General features: G+C 36.5%; 1 protein-coding gene across 2 annotated transcripts in view; it reads left to right on the forward strand.

The window, feature by feature from the left end:
• EIF4B (eukaryotic translation initiation factor 4B) overlaps nt 1-2,395 on the forward strand; it is a 35,864-nt gene extending 33,469 nt beyond the window's left edge. For both annotated transcript variants that reach the window (XM_039344750.1, XM_039344749.1), the window contains exon 15: nt 256-2,395. In XM_039344750.1, coding sequence (XP_039200684.1) covers nt 256-336 — 81 coding nt within the window. In that variant the 3' untranslated portion in view covers nt 337-2,395. The remainder of the gene's footprint in view (nt 1-255) is intronic.
• Nucleotides 2,396-18,052: the final 15,657 nt, after the last annotated feature.

Raw genomic sequence — 18,052 nt, forward strand, 5'->3', positions numbered from 1 at the left:
CGCGGGATGCAGGCAGTACACAAAACCACGCCCAGTCTGCAGAAAAACCTCTTTCCACGTAACCGGTCCCTGGTGTCCAAAAGGTTGGGGGCCTCTGACATAAAGCATTTTATCTGCCTAGAATACAGAATACCATCTATACCATTCTATTCTTTATAGAAGGTCTGAGATACATTGTACAAATAATCAAAAACTTAATACCGACAGTCATCAGTGTTCTGATATCTGCTAATTTCCCACCCCCTTTTCTTGCAGAAATTTAGCTGTGCTAGCAAGTATGCTGCTTTGTCAGTGGATGGTGATGACGAAGCTGAAGGAGAAGAGTATGCTGACTAAATTCTCCATCCCCCTCCATGTTGTCTACTAGCCGGTTGCCATCCAGGAACTTTTGGAGAGCAAAACGAAACCTTTATTCAGACAAGACAGAAAAATAAAAGCCTACAAGTCAACATCTCCTGGGAGAGCCCTTTCTTAAACCTTTCTTTAAAAAATAAGAAATATATATATATAGAATTTCTCTTGCATGCTGCTGCAGCCTTTAAAGTATTGAACTTGAGAAATCCCTGCAAAAAAAAAAAAAAAGTATAGCAAGAGAAAAAAAAGGCAGGTGTCTTTTTAAAAAGAAAAGAAAGAAATAGGCCCAGTGTGTGTTTGAATGTTACTTCACGCTGCTTCCAATCACATTCAGAGCCTCAAGTCCTTTCCATTAAGAGCTAAGGATAGTGCTTTAGTAAGCTAGTGTGTGACTGAGCGCATCGGGAATATGGGACAGTTCAACTGTCTCTTTCCCTCTTTTGTAGCTTGGGTGGCTTCTATAATGTACTCTCAAAGCAGTTAATGCACTGGGGAGGGAAAGCAGTATTACCGTAATTAGTTGAAAGAAGGGACAAGTTAGCTTTCAAGTTAGAAGATTACCAACTCTGCCCAACATGCATCTCTGGAGTTTTAGGTGCATGCCTTGCCCTTTTGCTATGATGGGTGGCTTCCCTCATCTGCCTTTAGAAAGTGTTAACGTCCCAAGCAACTGAGGCTGAACACAAGGCCTTTGCTCCTAGCACCCTCTTCTGGAAGTTTCAGGCCTGTATCCCCACCCACTCCAGCAACTGGCGTTACTGACAAATTGTTCCCGTATAGGAAGCAACTTTTCATTCAGCTCGTATAACATCGGCCTTCACGTCAGTAGTCAGTAGTCACTAGAGCGCTGTGTGGTGTTGGCAGGGAGAATATACAGCTTGACCATGCAGAAAATAACTTTATACGTTTGAAGCTCCATCATACTAAATTTCCAGTAACCTTCGTAAAGGGTACTGTGCTATATGAAGGAATGCTAGGGAGCAATTTAATTTTAGGAGATTATAAGCTTTCCTTGGAAGTATTTTCTGTCCGCTTTTAATCATTGAAGGGCAATCACGACACTTATCGCAAAGTAATAGCACCTTTTCAATTTGGAGCACTGTTTAAAAAAAAGAGAGCAAGGGCCATCAAAAGAATGGTGGAGCACCTTTGTTGCATTATGTGACGGTTTCTCCCTCCTTTAGCTTAGGTGTGGTTGGGAACTTGGATAAGCAAGCTTTTTGACTTTCCTCTTAATTTTCTTCAAAAATATAGCCATCTACCAGAAGTTAAACTTGGGAATAGGAATTTCTGCCACTTGTGGCTTTAGCGTTCTTTCATTTTTCTGAGCAAATGCATAGGGGAAGAAGGAATTGCAGCACAGGGAACTGAAGCAGCACAATGGTTTAATAGCTAGTTCACAAATGCATAGTCACATAGGAAGGAAGTATTTGCCTAGGACTTGGCTAGATTTTATGAGATGCGCATGCATTCAGCAGGGACTATTTTGCATAATTTGGGGAGAAGGAACAATGTGATTTTACTCTTGAAATAGCCCAAGTTATATTAAATTGAGGATCCAGGATATTGTAAAGTTGGTACAGTTGGGCGGGTCTTATTTTCATAACTTTTAAGCTACAGTTAAATCAGCTTTTAGAAATGGAAAGAGTATTGTCATTTCTCAAAGATAGGGAGATGGAAAGTGGGATGAGATCTGGTGAGGGCAGTACATGGGTTTGAAATGCATTATTTGAGTCTTTTTAACAGTGAGGAGCTGTACTGGAGAGAAACTGCTAATTTGCAAATCCCAAAAGCATTCTCTTCCAGCAATCTTGAATATTCTGTCTCTCTACTATCAGGACAAGTTCATGAGTGGATTGAGGTGCGTTTTACACATTCTGAAAAAACCTGTAAAATTTGTACAAAATATCTTCTATGAAAATGATTTGTAATCTGCATGGACTTCCTGGGAGATGTCTTTTATTATGTAAAATTCCCCTCCCCACCCCTTCTTGGTTTTTTTGTTTTGTTTTTCTCCAAATAAAACTAATCTTTAAAATAATCCTTCGTAGCTAAAAAGGTCCTTTGAGAAGATGCTGCCTCTGTCACAGTAGATCAAAGAATGCTGTTCTCAAATATACGAACGAGCAGGGTTCACGCACAGATTTCTTGGAGAAGTAGAGAAGCTTTACTTGAATGATAGTTTGCCTGTGATCATCAGCTGCCTGTTGTGAGATTGCACTCGAGTGTATTTCAGATTGATTCAGTTCATGACAAATCTGACTAGGATCTTTACCTTGAAACCTTCTGCAAACTTTTTTCCCCCGGTTTGTAAAGATTTCTTTTCCTCCCGGTAACAAACCTTAGGCTGCCTTTTTGGTCTCAGCCCCACTCCCCACTCTCTTTTCTTCCTCCCTAAGGATTATTTGCACAAGGGAATCTTAACTGGATTGATACTGATGTTTGGGCAGCGCAATAGAGGTGTGCTGGTTTCCTTTAATTTTAATTTAAATTTATATACATGTAATGTATATACATGACGTAAATAGTTTCTGAAGTGTGCAAGATGTTCCCTGAACATTCTGCTTAAGCGACCGGTATAAAAGCAGATCGATATTTCTTCAGATTTAGGAAGGGAAGGTTAACAAAGCAGATTTTGTTCATTTAACAAGTTTATGGTCAAGGCTTAAGAGGTTGTGGGTTTTATACTTGGGTTCATTTGGCTTTTGTAAAGTTTTATATCGCTTATATACTTATCTCAAAAATCAAGACATCCCCAGAATTTATTTTCTTTTTTTTTTCTCTCCCTTTTGTTTGGATTTAAGACCAAAACAGATAATAATTGGCAAGGCAGAAAGTAGCTGTGAGAAGCTACCATTTTAATATCCCTTGGCCATTTACAATTAATTCATAAATCACCTTGGCTATGGAGACAGGAGACACCACAGACTTTGGCACGTGCATCTCTTGTCTTCTACCGGGGCATGGATTCCTTTTTGTGAACTGTGGGCTGCAGTGAGTCTTAGGTGTTAAGTTCTGTTGGTTATTATACCAAAAGGTGGAGCCAAGGGAAAAAGAAGACATAATTTTTACCAACATTAAGAACAGTGCTAAAATGACTTTATGACTTGCTGGAAGCTGCATTTTAAGGGCCGATTCTTTATAGGAAAGAGAGTTTGGATATATCTGGTACAGCTAGTCCTGGACTTAACGACCACAAATTGAGCCCAAAATTTCTTTTGCTAAAAGAGAAGGTTGTTGAGTTTTGCCTCATTTTGCTACCTTTCTTGTCGTAGTCGTTAAGTGAATCACTGCAGTTAAGCTAGTAACACAGTTTGCTAAGTGAATCTGGCTTCCCCATTGACTTTGCTTGCCAGAAGTCACAAAAGGGAATCACACGTCCCTGGAACATAGCAACGGTTATAAGTATGAATCAAGTTGCCAAATGTCTGGATTTTGATCACGTGACCATGGAGATGCTGCAGTGGTTGTAAGTGTGAAAAACGGTCATAAGTCACTTTTTTCAGTGCCATTGTAACTTGACGCGGGTCACTAAATGAACTGTTGTACGTCAAGGACTATCTGTATATGTGACTCATAAAGAATTATAAATTATATAATTATAAAGAATCATATCCTCTGTGAGCTAAATTTACTGCTTTGGAAGCCCAGAATATCCTGTGACTTCTTTAAAATTTAAAGTGGGCAACTCCATACTTAAAAAAAAAAAAAAGCCCCAAATCTAGTTTAGCAACGCTTCAGAACAACTTATGTATATATCCTTGAAAAACTACCCAGCTGGGGAGTTTTGCTTTCCTATCTTATTTATACTACTGAGTTATTTTTATTCCACAAGAGAGAGCTGAAGAGCTGGCATCTTGCATGTTATTCTTTCCTGAGAAGCCATTTTCTGTAGCCCAAAAGAGTATGGAATTAGCATTTTGGGTGTTGAATTATTCAAGAGTTCCAGGCCACTTGCACAATCAGTAAATGTGAAGACTTAAATCAAGCTCAACCTCTGGTAATTAGGAAGCCCAGCTACGCTTGGACTTCAAGGCTCTCCCTCCCTAATCAGGTGAAATCTACTTAGCTTTTTCAAATAGTTTAGCAAAATATGGACAGGTACAGGTTGTCCACTTTTGCTCTAGCCTGAATTGTTTGCTTTAAGAGTAGCAGTGACCTCAAACTAACAAGTGAGGCACTGATAGATCTTTATATTCTGCACTGTTGGTTGAATTCCATCAAGAATAAACTATCCAAATTAAACTTGTCTATATGAATTCTTCCAAAGTTAATTGATAACTCATTTTTTATTGAACTTTCCAGTTGCATCTGATAGGTCACCGTGGTTTAAGCCATAAATATTGGCCTGATCCAGCATTGCAGTTTTTAGGTTATTGTGTTATCTTATTTCTCAAACGGTTTATGTACGTTCTTGGCAAAGCCAACCTCTGACATCAGGCCAGGAAGGAGACAATGGTAAGGAAGAATAACCATTCTGTTCTTGACTGGCACTATAAAGGAAAAAATACAGATCTGTGCAGCCCTGAAGTTCAACATTGGAATGACAATTTATAATACCTTCGCAGAACACAAATGAGCTAGGACAGTGGTTCTCAACCTTTTTAATGCCGCGACCCCCCCCCAACCGGTCGTAAGTCGAGGACTATTCAACTGGTGCAGCACCAGTTTGCAGAATGGGACTTTTGGTGGGCTCAGCAGGGCAGAGACAGCCTGGACAATTCCTATTGGCTTTTGAAAGCCAATAGAATTAGACTCTATTCAAGAGAGTCTAATTCTATTGGCTTTCAAAAGCCAATAGAATAAAAGGGAGTAGCACAGCTAAGGAAAAGGGGGGGGGGGGAATGGCGGACTGCGTTGTTTGGCGACCCCTGTGAAGTGGTCGTTCGACCCCAAATGGGGTCCCGACCCACAGGTTGAGAACCACTGAGCTAGGAACATGTGACCTGCACTACAGAATTAGGCATAATCTTAGATGTGAGAGTTCCTGACTTACTTTTCAGTGGCACCTGAGGGTTTGCTTCAGTTGAGTGCGTAGGAGTATACAAGAATCAGGTTGAGCTAGTTCCCCGTCAGTACTGACTTCTTAGATTTTAAAGTCTTGCGGCTAAATCTCTTCCTTTTGTGCCTGTATTTATCTGCATACAGAGTATGAAAAGAGCTTCTGCCTCACAAATTTCTCTTGATTTGCAGAAATTCGCCTCTGCCCTGAGCGAATTACCTTCAGAACCTTCCCAAACCTTGGAGATTTTGGTGGCAACTCTGACCCTTTGTGTACACATACTCTGAGACATGGGATCTGCTAATCTTGGTTTTCTTCAGTGGCACAGAGTAATATTTGTTAGCTGTTGACTGGAGCAGAGGTTTTCACATTTTTTTCAGAATCTGTCAGCTAAAAAAAAATTTCTGGAACCTTTGATTAAGAGGCAAAGTTCTAGCGACGGAAAACGGCTCTGTTCAAATGAATTGCTTTCCCCTTTAATCGCTCATAGAGTCCCCATCAATTTTTATGGAACTCCGCAGTTGTGAGGATCACAATTTGAAAGACCCTGCTCTAGGACATCTGCTATTCTTGAGATGTTTTCTTTCATTTGGTTTTCATTTCTATTTGCATTTCTCATGTTCATACTTCTGTTAAAATTGTCAATATTGCAGTAGAAATACCAGTGAATTTGCAGTTGGGTTGGATCCATATGACTCTGAAGGCTTCCTTTTGTAAATTCCTGGTGCTACAGAAACTTTCTCCTTCAGATGTGCATAATATGCATCTGTGTGAGTCCTGTAAACATTGTCAGGCTTTCGTGAAATGCACTGAATGAACTCTTGCTACAGATCAGCCTTCGTGATCACTGAAGATTGCTGGCTCCACACCCACTTCTAAGGCATCCTCATTTATCTGTCAATCTTCATTGTTGTGTCTTGGGCAATTGCAGATACTGATAAATTGACTAGCCAGGATGCTTAAGCAGTCATGATTGACATTCTCAGTCTCAAGGGATGCTGTTGATTAGTTCCACCACATTCCATGCCAGAAGAGTAATGCACCAACAAAGGGTTGTGGCTGTCAAAATAGACAGGCTCTGAACATGACAACAAGTAATCGGAACAGATATCCAATCTGGACCACGTGTATGAGCTCTAACTTCTCTCTTGCTGGGGGCATGAATCCTACTCCAGTCTAACGGATTTCCATACAAATGTTGCTGCTTTTGCTCTTGTGCAGTTCCTGAGTTGGAGCTCTTTACTTGCTACAGCAGGAGTGTGCAACTGAATTTCCACTGACTTAAGGACTTTATGAGATTTTGTTCAGCTTATTGAAGCCTTACTCCAAAAGATAATAAGCTAGCAATGATGGAACTCATTCTAGGGTTGGTAGTTTTGGGTTTCAAGAGGCAAAATCGATTCATTACACCTCTGCTGCTTACTCTCCAAATCTTTTTTTAAAATGGCACAAAATATTTCACTATGGGCACGTCCATTGGGAATCGCAAAGAGGATGCTGGTTGACCACTCTACACCCCGGCACCATAGATACAAGTAAAGAAAAGTGATCAGTTGCTATCTTACAATTCTACTGACTTAGAATCATCTTGAGAGTGTATGAAATTCCTTTGGAACTGAGGCTCCCCAACAATTCCCATTTCCTTGTTTCTCATCCATGTTGCTATATGTGGCTTCAAGCATCTCAATTTTGGGTCACTTTGACTCGGTATCATTCACCAATCCCCAACTGGTTGCGGAGAGTAACTTGTATGGAGTACGCATAGCACTGATGCATGTTCCATGCACCTTAACTTGGGTAGCTCCACTTAGATTTTAAGTGTGGCCACAGAACCAAATTAGGGGTGGTGGAGTTACCACAATAATTTGGGAGACCCTGATTACTTTCAAAGGACATGCCCCACTAATAGTTTTGAGACTGATTTACGTTAAGCAAAATTTATCAGTTTGTCTGGTAGAATCAGATCCCCAAGGAAGATATGTAATGGTTGAACTTGGTTTATATGGTAAGAAAATACTTCTTGTGGGACTGTATGCACCAAACCAGCAACAAGAACAATTTTATAAACTGTTACATCAGAAAATAATTTCGCTGGACTATAGATCCGTTATATTAATGGGGGACTGGAATGGTGTTTTAGACACACAAAGGGACAAAAAAGGTTCTTCTACCCTTTTTAAACAGGCTAAATTACCTAAAGCTTTTTTTGATCTGAAAGAGGACTGGGAATTGAGAGACTACTGGCGTGAACGTAATCAAGAGGAGAGAGACTTTACCTTTTTTTCAGATAGACATCAATCTCTTTCAAGAATTGATTTTTTTTTATTACAACTGACTTATATAATAGGGTAAAGAACGTAAAAATTTTTCCTAGGACATTGACGGATCATAGTCCGGTTTGGATGGAGTTGATTCATGAAAAAGAGGAGAGGAGATCCTGGAGGGTGAATGAGAACTTATTTAGACAAGAAAAGAATGTGCAAAAGTTAAAGGACTGTTTAAAGGATTATTTTGTTTTGAATATGTATAAGGGGACATCAACATCAATGGTATGGGATGCAGGTAAAGCTTTTATGCGTGGAATTTTGATAAAAATGAATAACGTTCATAGACAAAAGCAGATTCAGAAGCGTAAGGAATTGGAAGAGGAGATTAAATTAAAAGAAAAGTTTTTGATTTCAAATCCTTCAGATGAAAAGATTAAGGAATCTATAAAGCTTTTAAGAGCACAATTTAATATGTTGATGGCTGATCAATCTGCAACTAATCTTTTGTTTATGAAACAAAATACATTTTGTAATGCCAATAAACCAGGGAGATGGTTGGCTTATCAATTAAGAAAGAAACAGAGACAGAGAATAATAGATAAAATAAATTATAATGGTAAATTAGTGTATCAGAAGGAACTGATTAAGAAATCTTTTCTAGACTACTATCAAAAATTATATAAGACTACTAATGTACAAATTTCAGACATAAATAAATATTTAAGTGAGGCTAACTTTCCTAAATTGACAGAAGATCAGAAGCAAGAAATTAATGGTCCAATTACCAATGAGGAGATTGTGACGGTTATTAAGCAATTAAAATTAGGTAAAGCGCCAGGTACGGATGGCTTGACATCTATTTATTATAAAACTTTAGTTGAAGAGATGACTCAACCTTTAGTTGAGCTTTTTAATAATATATTGCAGGGTGCAGAGATCCCTCCATCATGGCGCAGTGCTTTTATATCCTTGATTCCAAAAGAGGATCAAGATCTTACTTTACCAAGGAATTATAGACCTATATCTCTTTTAAATGTAGATTATAAGATTTTTGCAAAAATTTTAGCTAATAGGCTTATGAAGGTTGTCCATCAGCTTATACATAAGGATCAATCGGGTTTTATAACTGGCAGGTATATGAAAAATAATGCTAGACAAATTATCAACATATTAGAATATTTAGATAAGAACAACCAAGTTCCTGCAGGGCTGATATTTTTAGATGCTGAAAAAGCTTTTGATCAATTGAACTGGCATTTTATGTTAAGAGCAATTGAGGAGATGAATTTTGGAGGGAAAATATTACAAGCTTTTACTACTATATATCCAAAGCAAACGGCACAACTTATTGTTAATGGGGGTTTGTCAGAGGTTTTTATAATAGAAAAAGGTACTAGACAGGGATGTCCTCTGTCACCGTTGTTGTTTGTTTTAACATTGGGAATTTTGTTGATTAAAATCTGAGAATCGCAGGAAATAAGAGGAATAGAAGTTAATAAAAAAGAGTACAAGTTAAGAGCTTTTGCAGATGACTTGGTGGTTACTTTATCTCAACCTACCTATTCTGTAGTTAACTTATTACAGCTGATTCGTCAATATGGACTTGTTTCGGGCTTTAAAATTAATAATAATAAGACTAAAATATTAGCTAAAAATATGACTATTCAGGACAAACAGACTTTGGCTGAGTTGACTGGTTTTGAAATTGTTGATAAGACAAAATATTTGGGGGTCACTTTATCTGTTTCTAATGCAAAATTGTTTAAGAATAATTATGAAAGGCTGTGGGCCAGTGTACAGAAGGACTTGAGGAATTGGGAGAAGTTACAGTTATCTCTCATGGGACGAATTGCAGTGATTAAAATGAATGTCCTGCCCAAATTTCTCTTTTTGTTTCAAATGTTACCTATTTTAAAGAACGAGGTTAATTTGAATGAATGGCAGAAAGGTATTAACAAATTTATTTGGGCAGGGAAAAAAACAAGGGTAAAGTTTAAAATTATGCAGGACTTCCGTGAGAGAGGTGGACTCAAGGTACCGAATTTGAAATTATATTATGATGCAGTGGTTTTTACGTTAATTAGTGATTGGGTAAACTTAACAAATTCAGAGATACTCCATTTGGAGAGATAGGATTTATTTTTTGGTTGGCATGCCTATTTAATATTTAATAAAAAAAGTGGATCGGGCTTTTAAACCTCATATTTTAAGGATTTCTCTACTTAGAGTCTGGAGGAAATATTATAAAAGTGATTTTAAAATACCATTATGGGCTATACCTTGGCATGCGATAGAGGGGATAAAGAGAGGTGTTAAAATGGATACGGTATCTTATACACAATTACTTAGATGGGATGGTCTAAATTGGCAGTTAAAATCTTTGGAAGATTTGTTACATGAAAATATTATCTATTCTTGGTTTCAATATAGACAACTATTAGATAGATGGAAGATGGATCATAATTTAGGTTTGCTTAGAGAAGATCAAAATCTTTTCAAGCAAGTAAAGGATCAAAGACAAACTCATATTAAAAGAATGTATGGGGTGCTAGTGGAACTGGATTCAGAATCAGAATTAATTAAAGATTGTATGATTAAATGGGCGCAGAATTTTGGTGAACCAGTTCTACTGGATACCTGGGAAACTATCTGGGTGAGAAATGTTAAATTTACACAAGCCCAGAATTTAAGGGAGAATTTTTATAAAATGTTTTATAGATGGCACCTTGATCCACAAAAGATGTCTCTCATGTATCCTGACTTACAGCCTAAATGTTGGAGATGTGGCTGTTTGGATGCCACTTATTATCATATTTGGTGGTCGTGTAAAAATATAAAAGCTTTTTGGATTAAGATATGGTGGAACATTCAGAGAATTTTTAGAAAGAGGGTAAAATTTACTCCACAATTGTTTTTGCTTGGTATTGTTACTGATTGTGATGCTAAGGAGGTTATATTGATGTTGAATTTGATTACAGCCGCAAGGCTGCTAGTAGGTCAATATTGGAAGAAGGAATCTTTGCCTACTTTGCAAGAGTGGTTTTTTAAAGTATCTTATTTGGCGGAAATGGCAAAGATTTCAAAAGAGCAAATGCAAGAGAAATTTTTTGCTGTATGGGAAAAATGGATAAATTTTATACAATTTAAATTGGATATGAAAAAATACCATTTAGCTTTTTTATAACTTGTATAAAAACTCTACTTTTTTTTCTTTGCTTTGCTTTTTTTTAAAAAATATTTTTTTCTTTTTAAGGTTTATAATTCTTTATTCATATATATATTGTTCTTAATTATCTTATAATTTTGTTAATTTCTTTTAATTAAGCCTATATTCTGCTCTGGGAAGCTCGGGGGGAGGGAGGGGGTGATTTGGGAGGGGTTGGGGGAGGGTTGTTTTGTTTTGTTTTGTTTTGTTTTTGTCTTATTGTAGTTATTATTTTTTTTTTCTGTCTTTGTAAAAGTTTTTAAAAAATTTTCAATAAAAAAAAATAGTTTTGAGACTGCTGGTGAAAATGGGCTCTAGAAACTAGTTGGGATTGCTGCTACTAAATAATTCCTCTGCTTCGTAGCAGTCTCTTTACATGAACCGCTTGAAGTCATGACTGATTTAGCACTGGGATTCCCCAAAAACTAACAATACTGGGAGGCATTAATTTGCCTTATCTGGGCACAGACTCTGAAAATGGTAGCTCATGGCAACTATGGACCTGATTATCTCTTAGGACAGTGATGACACAACCTGGAATTAGGAGATATTGCCACCAGCCTCCTGCCATAGTCAGATCACATTCTGCTAGCCCTAAAGTTCTGTGCAGCCACTCCTCATCATGGGGAGATGGATCTATTTAGTTGGCCTGCCCAGGATGGATTTCTCAGAGAATCTGGAATTCTTCCTGAAGCTCTGATCTAGAGAGGTTTTCCAAGGAATTCCAAGAGGTGGAGCAACAGTCTTGTTGGAGGGAAATATACAGTAAGGGTGAGCCCAATCAAGAAGGATAGGACCCTTTGTAGAAATTACCTTGTGACAATGCTGTATTTTTATAGTATTCCTGACCAGGAGAAATCTAACCTAAAACCCCTTTGTGAGGTCTTTCAGGCTATGCTTTCTCCTTGTTCCTATTTAACATCTACATGAAACAGCTAGGCAAGGTCATTTGTTAATGTCACCTGTCATCAATATGATGATGATGCCCAGTTATAGATCTCCATCCTAAACTCATCAAGTATGACATCCATGCATCCTTCCCCCATCCCAGTGTCAGAAGACTGCAAGGCTTTGGACGGGCTCTGGATGAGCAAGAATTGGCTTCAGCTCAACCCAAGCAAAACTGAGTAGTTGTGAGTTTTGGATCTCCCTATTCCAGTGACTCATCTCCTTTAGTTATGGATGGGGTTTCATTTACCCAAGTTGCAACTAGTGCACAATTTGGAGGTTGTTTTGCATTCTCAGTTTCTGTGGTTTGAGCAAGGATCAGCCCTGCCCAAGATAGCCTTTGCAATGATGCCTCTTACGTACCAAGTGCACCTATTTCTACATTTGGTCTAGTAGTTAAGACACCAAGCTAGAAATTGGGAGACCGCGAGTTCTAATCTCATCTTAGCCATGAAAGCCAGCTGGGTGACTTTAGGCCAGTTACTTTCTCTCAGCCCAGCTCACCTTACAGTGTTGTTATGGTAGGGGAAATGGGAGAAAGCAATAGGTTGACCATCTTGAGTTACGTATAAAAATAATAAAGGCAGAATAAAATAAATGATTCATACCATGCTCACTTCCCTTTTGACTATTGCAACACACTCCAAACAACTGGGTTTAAATTGGTGCTTTTGGTGATTAGGCCATTAAGTTGAACACAGGTTTCACTTGAGTGGTCTTACAGGTGCCTTAAGAAACTTAAGCATCCCAAACTTTCCAGATGTAAGAAGGTCAAGAATGCAATTCAGTTCTTGCACAAGACTGGATTAAATCTAATTGCCAATCTTGACTTTCACTTATTGACCTTCAGGTGCTGCCTTCATCAATAAAAGCAACAGATTTGTTTGTTTATCTGAAAGGAAGGCAGGGAGAGTGTCAGAGAGAGGAACTGAAGTTTGATTATTTTCCATATATTTCTGAAGGAATCAAAATGATGTCTCTTTCTCCTTGTACAATGGAGCCTCTGTGCCTGCTTCCCTCTGCTTGAGTTGGTTGTGTAATGCTTTAACCAATTCCGGTTTGCTCTTCTGCCAAAAAAGAGGTGGTGATCAAGACCTGGTTTATAAAAGGCAGGAGAAAACAAGTGCTTCCTTTTTTTTTTTATTTTTTTTATTAAACTTTTTTCAGAAATTTTACAGATAAACATCCACCCCCCCTCCCAAACCACCCCACCCTCCCCCCCCCCCGACTTCCCAGAACTGAATATAGGATTATTTAACAAATTTTAAAAATAACGTTTACAATTTATAAGATAATTAATAATAATAATAAAAATCGTAATCATAATATATATAATAATAATATACATAACATAAGCTTTAAGATAAATAATATATACTAAAAAAAAGAAAAAAAAAGGAAAAAAGGAAAAAGAAAAGAGAGAGAGAAAGAAAAAAAGAAAAAGGTAGACGAAAAATAAAACATATATAAAAAAGTATATGAATAATAATACATAAAGCGTAAAAAAAAAAAGAAGAAAGAAAGAAAAAAAAACAATCATTACAAGTTATAAAAAAGCTAAATAATATTTTTCCATATCCAAATTATGTTGTATAAAATTTATCCATTTTTCCCATACCGCAAAAAATTTCTCTTGAGATTGCTCCTTTAAAAAAGCCGAAATCTTTGCCATTTCTGCCAAATACGAAACTTTATAAAACCACTCTTGTAAAGTAGGCAAGGATTCCTTCTTCCAATATTGTCCTATTAACAGCCTAGCGGCTGTAATCAAATTTAACATCAATATAACCTCCTTAGCATCACAATCAATAACAATACCTAATAAAAATAATTGCGGAGTAAATTTTACCCTCTTTCTAAAAATTCTTTGAATATTCCACCATATCTTAATCCAAAAAGCTTTTATATGCTTACACGTCCACCAGATATGATAATAAGTAGCATCCAAGTGTCCACATCTCCAGCATTTCGGCTGTAAATTAGAGTACATAATGGACATTTTCTTTGGATCAAGGTGCCATCTATAAAACATCTTATAAAAATTCTCTCTTAAATTTTGCGCTTGTGTGAATTTAACATTTCTTATCCAAATAAGTTCCCAAGTATCCATTGAAATCGATTCACCAATATTCTGTGCCCATTTAATCATACAATCTTTAACTAATTCAGATTCTGAATCCAATTCCACTAAAACCCCATAAACTCTCTTTATATGGGTTGGCCTTTGATCTCTTACTTGTTTTAGAAGAATTTCATCTTCTCTGAGCCAGCCCATTTTACAATCCATCTTCCATCTATCCACTATTTGTCTATATTGGAACCATGAATAAATTAGATTTTCATGTGTTAATTCTTCCAAAGATTTTAACTGCCAGTCTTGGCCATCCCATCTAAGTAACTGTGCATAAGAGACCATATCCATATTAACCCCTTTCCTTATGCCTTCTATGGCATGCCGAGGTATAGCCCATAATGGTATTTTAAAATCACATTTGTAATACTTCCTCCACACTCTAAGCAAAGAGATTCTTATAATATGAGACTTAAAAACCCAATCCACTTTTTTATTAAATATTAAATAGGCATGCCATCCAAAAAGTAAATCCCAACCTTCCAAATGAAGTATTTCTATATTTGTTAAATTCACCCAATCGCTGATCAATGTTAATACTACAGCATCATAATACAATTTCATATTTGGTACCTTGAGTCCACCTCTCTCACGAAAATCTTGCATTATTTTAAGTTTCACCCTTGGTTTTTTCCCTGCCCAAACAAATTTATTAATACCTTTTTGCCATTCATCTAAATTACGTCACTCTTTAGAATAGGTAACATTTGAAACAGAAAAATAAACTTTGGCAGGACATTCATTTTAATAACTGCAATTCTACCCATAAGGGATAACTGTAAATTGTTCCAATTTTTTAAATCCTTCTGTACCTCCGTCCACAGCTTTTCATAATTATTTTTATACAATTTTGCATTGGAAGCAGATAATATAACCCCCAAATATTTTACCTTATCAACAATTTCAAAGTCTGTTAACTTAACTAGAACCTGTTTATCACCATTAGTCATATTTTTAGCTAATATTTTAGTCTTATTATTATTATTTTAAAACCAGAAACACGTCCATATTGTTGGATCAATTGTAATAATTTTACCACCGAACAAGTAGGTTGAGACAAAGTAACAACCAAGTCATCTGCAAAGGCTCTTAATTTATATTCTTTTTTATTAATTTCTATTCCTTTTATTTCTTGAGACTCCCGAATTTTAATCAACAAAATTTCCAATGTTAAAACGAACAATAACGGAGATAACGGGCATCCCTGTCTTGTACCTTTTTCTATTACAAAAGCCTCTGACAGACCCCCATTTACAATAAGTTGAGCAGTCTGTTTTTGATATATATTAGATAATACTTGTAATATATTTTGTCCAAAATTCATCTCCTTAATTAAACATAACATAAACTGCCAATTCACTTGGTCAAAGGCTTTTTCAGCATCCAAAAATATCAGGCCTGCAGAGACTTGGTTATTCTTTTCTAAATACTCTAATAAGTTAATGATTTGTCTGACATTATTTTTCATATACCTTCCAGTTATAAAACCCGATTGATCCTTATGTATAAGCTGCTGCAAGATCCCCATAAGCCTGTTGGCTAAAATTTTTGCAAAAATTTTATAATCCACATTTAAAAGAGATATAGGCCTATAATTTTTAGGCAATGTAAGATCTTGATTGTCTTTTGGGATCAGTGATATAAATGCATTACGCCAAGATGGAGGGATCTCTAACCCCTGTAATAAGTTATTAAACAATTCACACAACGGTTGAGTCATCTCTTCTACTAGAGTTTTATAATAAATAGATGTCAACCCATCCGTACCCGGCGCTTTGCCCAATTTCAATTGTTTAATAGCTGTAACAATTTCTTCCTTAGTAATTAAACCATTAATCTCTTTTTCCTGATCTTCTGTTAATTTAGGAAAATTAACTTTACCTAAATAATTATTTATATCTGTAGTTTGAATATTAGTACTCTTGTATAATTTTTGATAGTATTCTAAAAAAGATTTCTTAATCAGTTCTTTCTGATAAACCAATTTACCATTATAATTTATTTTATCTATATTCCTCTGTTTCTGTTTCTTTCTTAACTGATAAGCCAACCATCTCCCTGGTTTATTAGCGTTACAAAATGTATTTTGTTTCATAAATAGTAAATTGGTTGCAGCTTGATTAGCCATCAACATGTTAAATTGTGTTTTTAACAGTTTTATAGCTCCTTTCACCTTTTCATCTAAAGGATTTGAAATTAGGAGTTTCTCTTTTAATTTAATCTCCTCTTCTAAATCTTTACGTTTCTGAATCTGTTTCTGTCTATGCAAGTTATTCATTTTTATCAAAATACCACGCATAAAAGCTTTACTTGCATCCCACACCATTGACATTGATGTTCCCTTATTCATATTTAAAGCAAAATATTCCTTTAAACATTCCTTTAGTTTGTGAACATTTTTTTCTTGTTTAAATAAATTCTCATTCACCCTCCAGGATCTCCTGTCTTCTTTCTCAGCAAACAGTTCCATCCAAACTGGACTATGATCAGACAATGTCCTAGGAAAAATTTTTACATTCTTCACCCTGTTGTATAAATCTGTTGTGATCAAAAAAAAATCAATTCTTGAGAAAGATTGGTGTCTATCTGAGAAGAAGGTAAAGTCCCTTTCTTCTTGGTTACGTTCACGCCAATAGTCTCTCAATTCCCAATCTTCTTTCATGTCAAAGAAGGCTTTAGGTAGTTTAGCCTGTTTAAAAAAAGTAGAAGAGCCTTTTTTGTCCTTTTGTATATCTAAGACACCATTCCAGTCTCCCATTAAAATCACAGATCTATAGTCCAACAAGGTTATTTTCTGATATAGCAACCTGTAGAATTGCTCCTGTTGCTGGTTTGGTGCATACAGCCCCACAATAAGAATTTTCTTGCCATATAAACCAAGTTCAAGCATAACATATCTTCCATGAGGATCTGATTCTAACAGGATAGCAGATAAATTCTGCTTAACATAAATTACCACACCCCCTTTTTTCCCAGGGGCGGGAGATACAAAATAAGATCCCAAACGAGGATTGTTTAAGTATTTTTGATCTTTAGATGTAATATGAGTTTCTTGCAAGCAGATAATATCATTGTTGTGTTGCTTTAAATAATGGTAGATTTTTTTTTCTCTTTTGAGGAATATTTAATCCATTAACATTCCAGGTCAGGAGCTTTGCCATCTCCCTTGGCCTTGAGCCTGGAGAAGATCCCCTCAAATTCTGCTACTGAAGAGTATGTTGCAGAGCTTTTGGGTCTTGCTCCTCCCACCGGCATTGAGACAATTTGCTGAGTAGATTCTTTAATTTCTTTTTCTTTTTTCTGTTGTTCTTTTTCTTTACGTTTATGTGCTGCACGAGTCATTCTCTGTTCTTTAACCTCTGCTTGAGACATCCATACCACCTGTCCAGCAGTCATCGCACCTGTACCTTCAGGTTTCTGTTCCATCTCTTTATCACTCAAGACTTTGTGCATCATGGGCAAAGGTGAGCCTGCACCCAGGACCGTTTTGTAAAGTTCCTTAGCTTTAACAACTGTATTAAGTCTATAACGTGTCCCCGCATGGCTCAAAACAATACCCATCGGAATCTCCCATCTAAATGGCATCAGTCTTGCTTTAAGTTCATTTGCTAGAAAAGCAAAATCTTTTCTGCTTCTTAAAATTTTAGGTGGAATTTCCTTTAAAATAATAATATCTTGGGCAGCAATCTGAAATCTTTTATTGTAAAAAATTTGCAGAATCTGATTTCTCAAAGACTTCTTAGCAAAATATATCACCACATCTCTAGGCAGATTCTTCTGTTTTGCAATCCAAGAATTAACTCTATAAATTCTTTCCACTTCCCCACGTAACTCATCTTTATCTATATTCAAAATAACCGCCAAGTCATTAATCACCATTTCCATCAAGTCTTGGGTCTTATCTTCTTTCAGGCCTCTTATTCTCAAAGCATATTCCATCTGTCTGTACTGAAACATGAGAATATCATCTTGTGAAGTTTCCACTTTTTTCTGCATATCTTGGAATTTATAATCCAAAATTTCTACTGTTTCTTCATAGCCCAATTGCAAACAAGTGCTTCCTTTATTATGCTTTATGCTCCTTGGGTAAAATTTCTAAAGGAAAGTCCTGATGCGGTGTCTACTTTATCTGTATTGCCACTTGC

The sequence above is a fragment of the Crotalus tigris genome, unplaced genomic scaffold (genome assembly GCF_016545835.1).
Source record: "Crotalus tigris isolate CLP2741 ecotype Arizona unplaced genomic scaffold, ASM1654583v1 scf7180000017937.1871474, whole genome shotgun sequence".
NCBI lineage: Eukaryota > Metazoa > Chordata > Lepidosauria > Squamata > Viperidae > Crotalus > Crotalus tigris.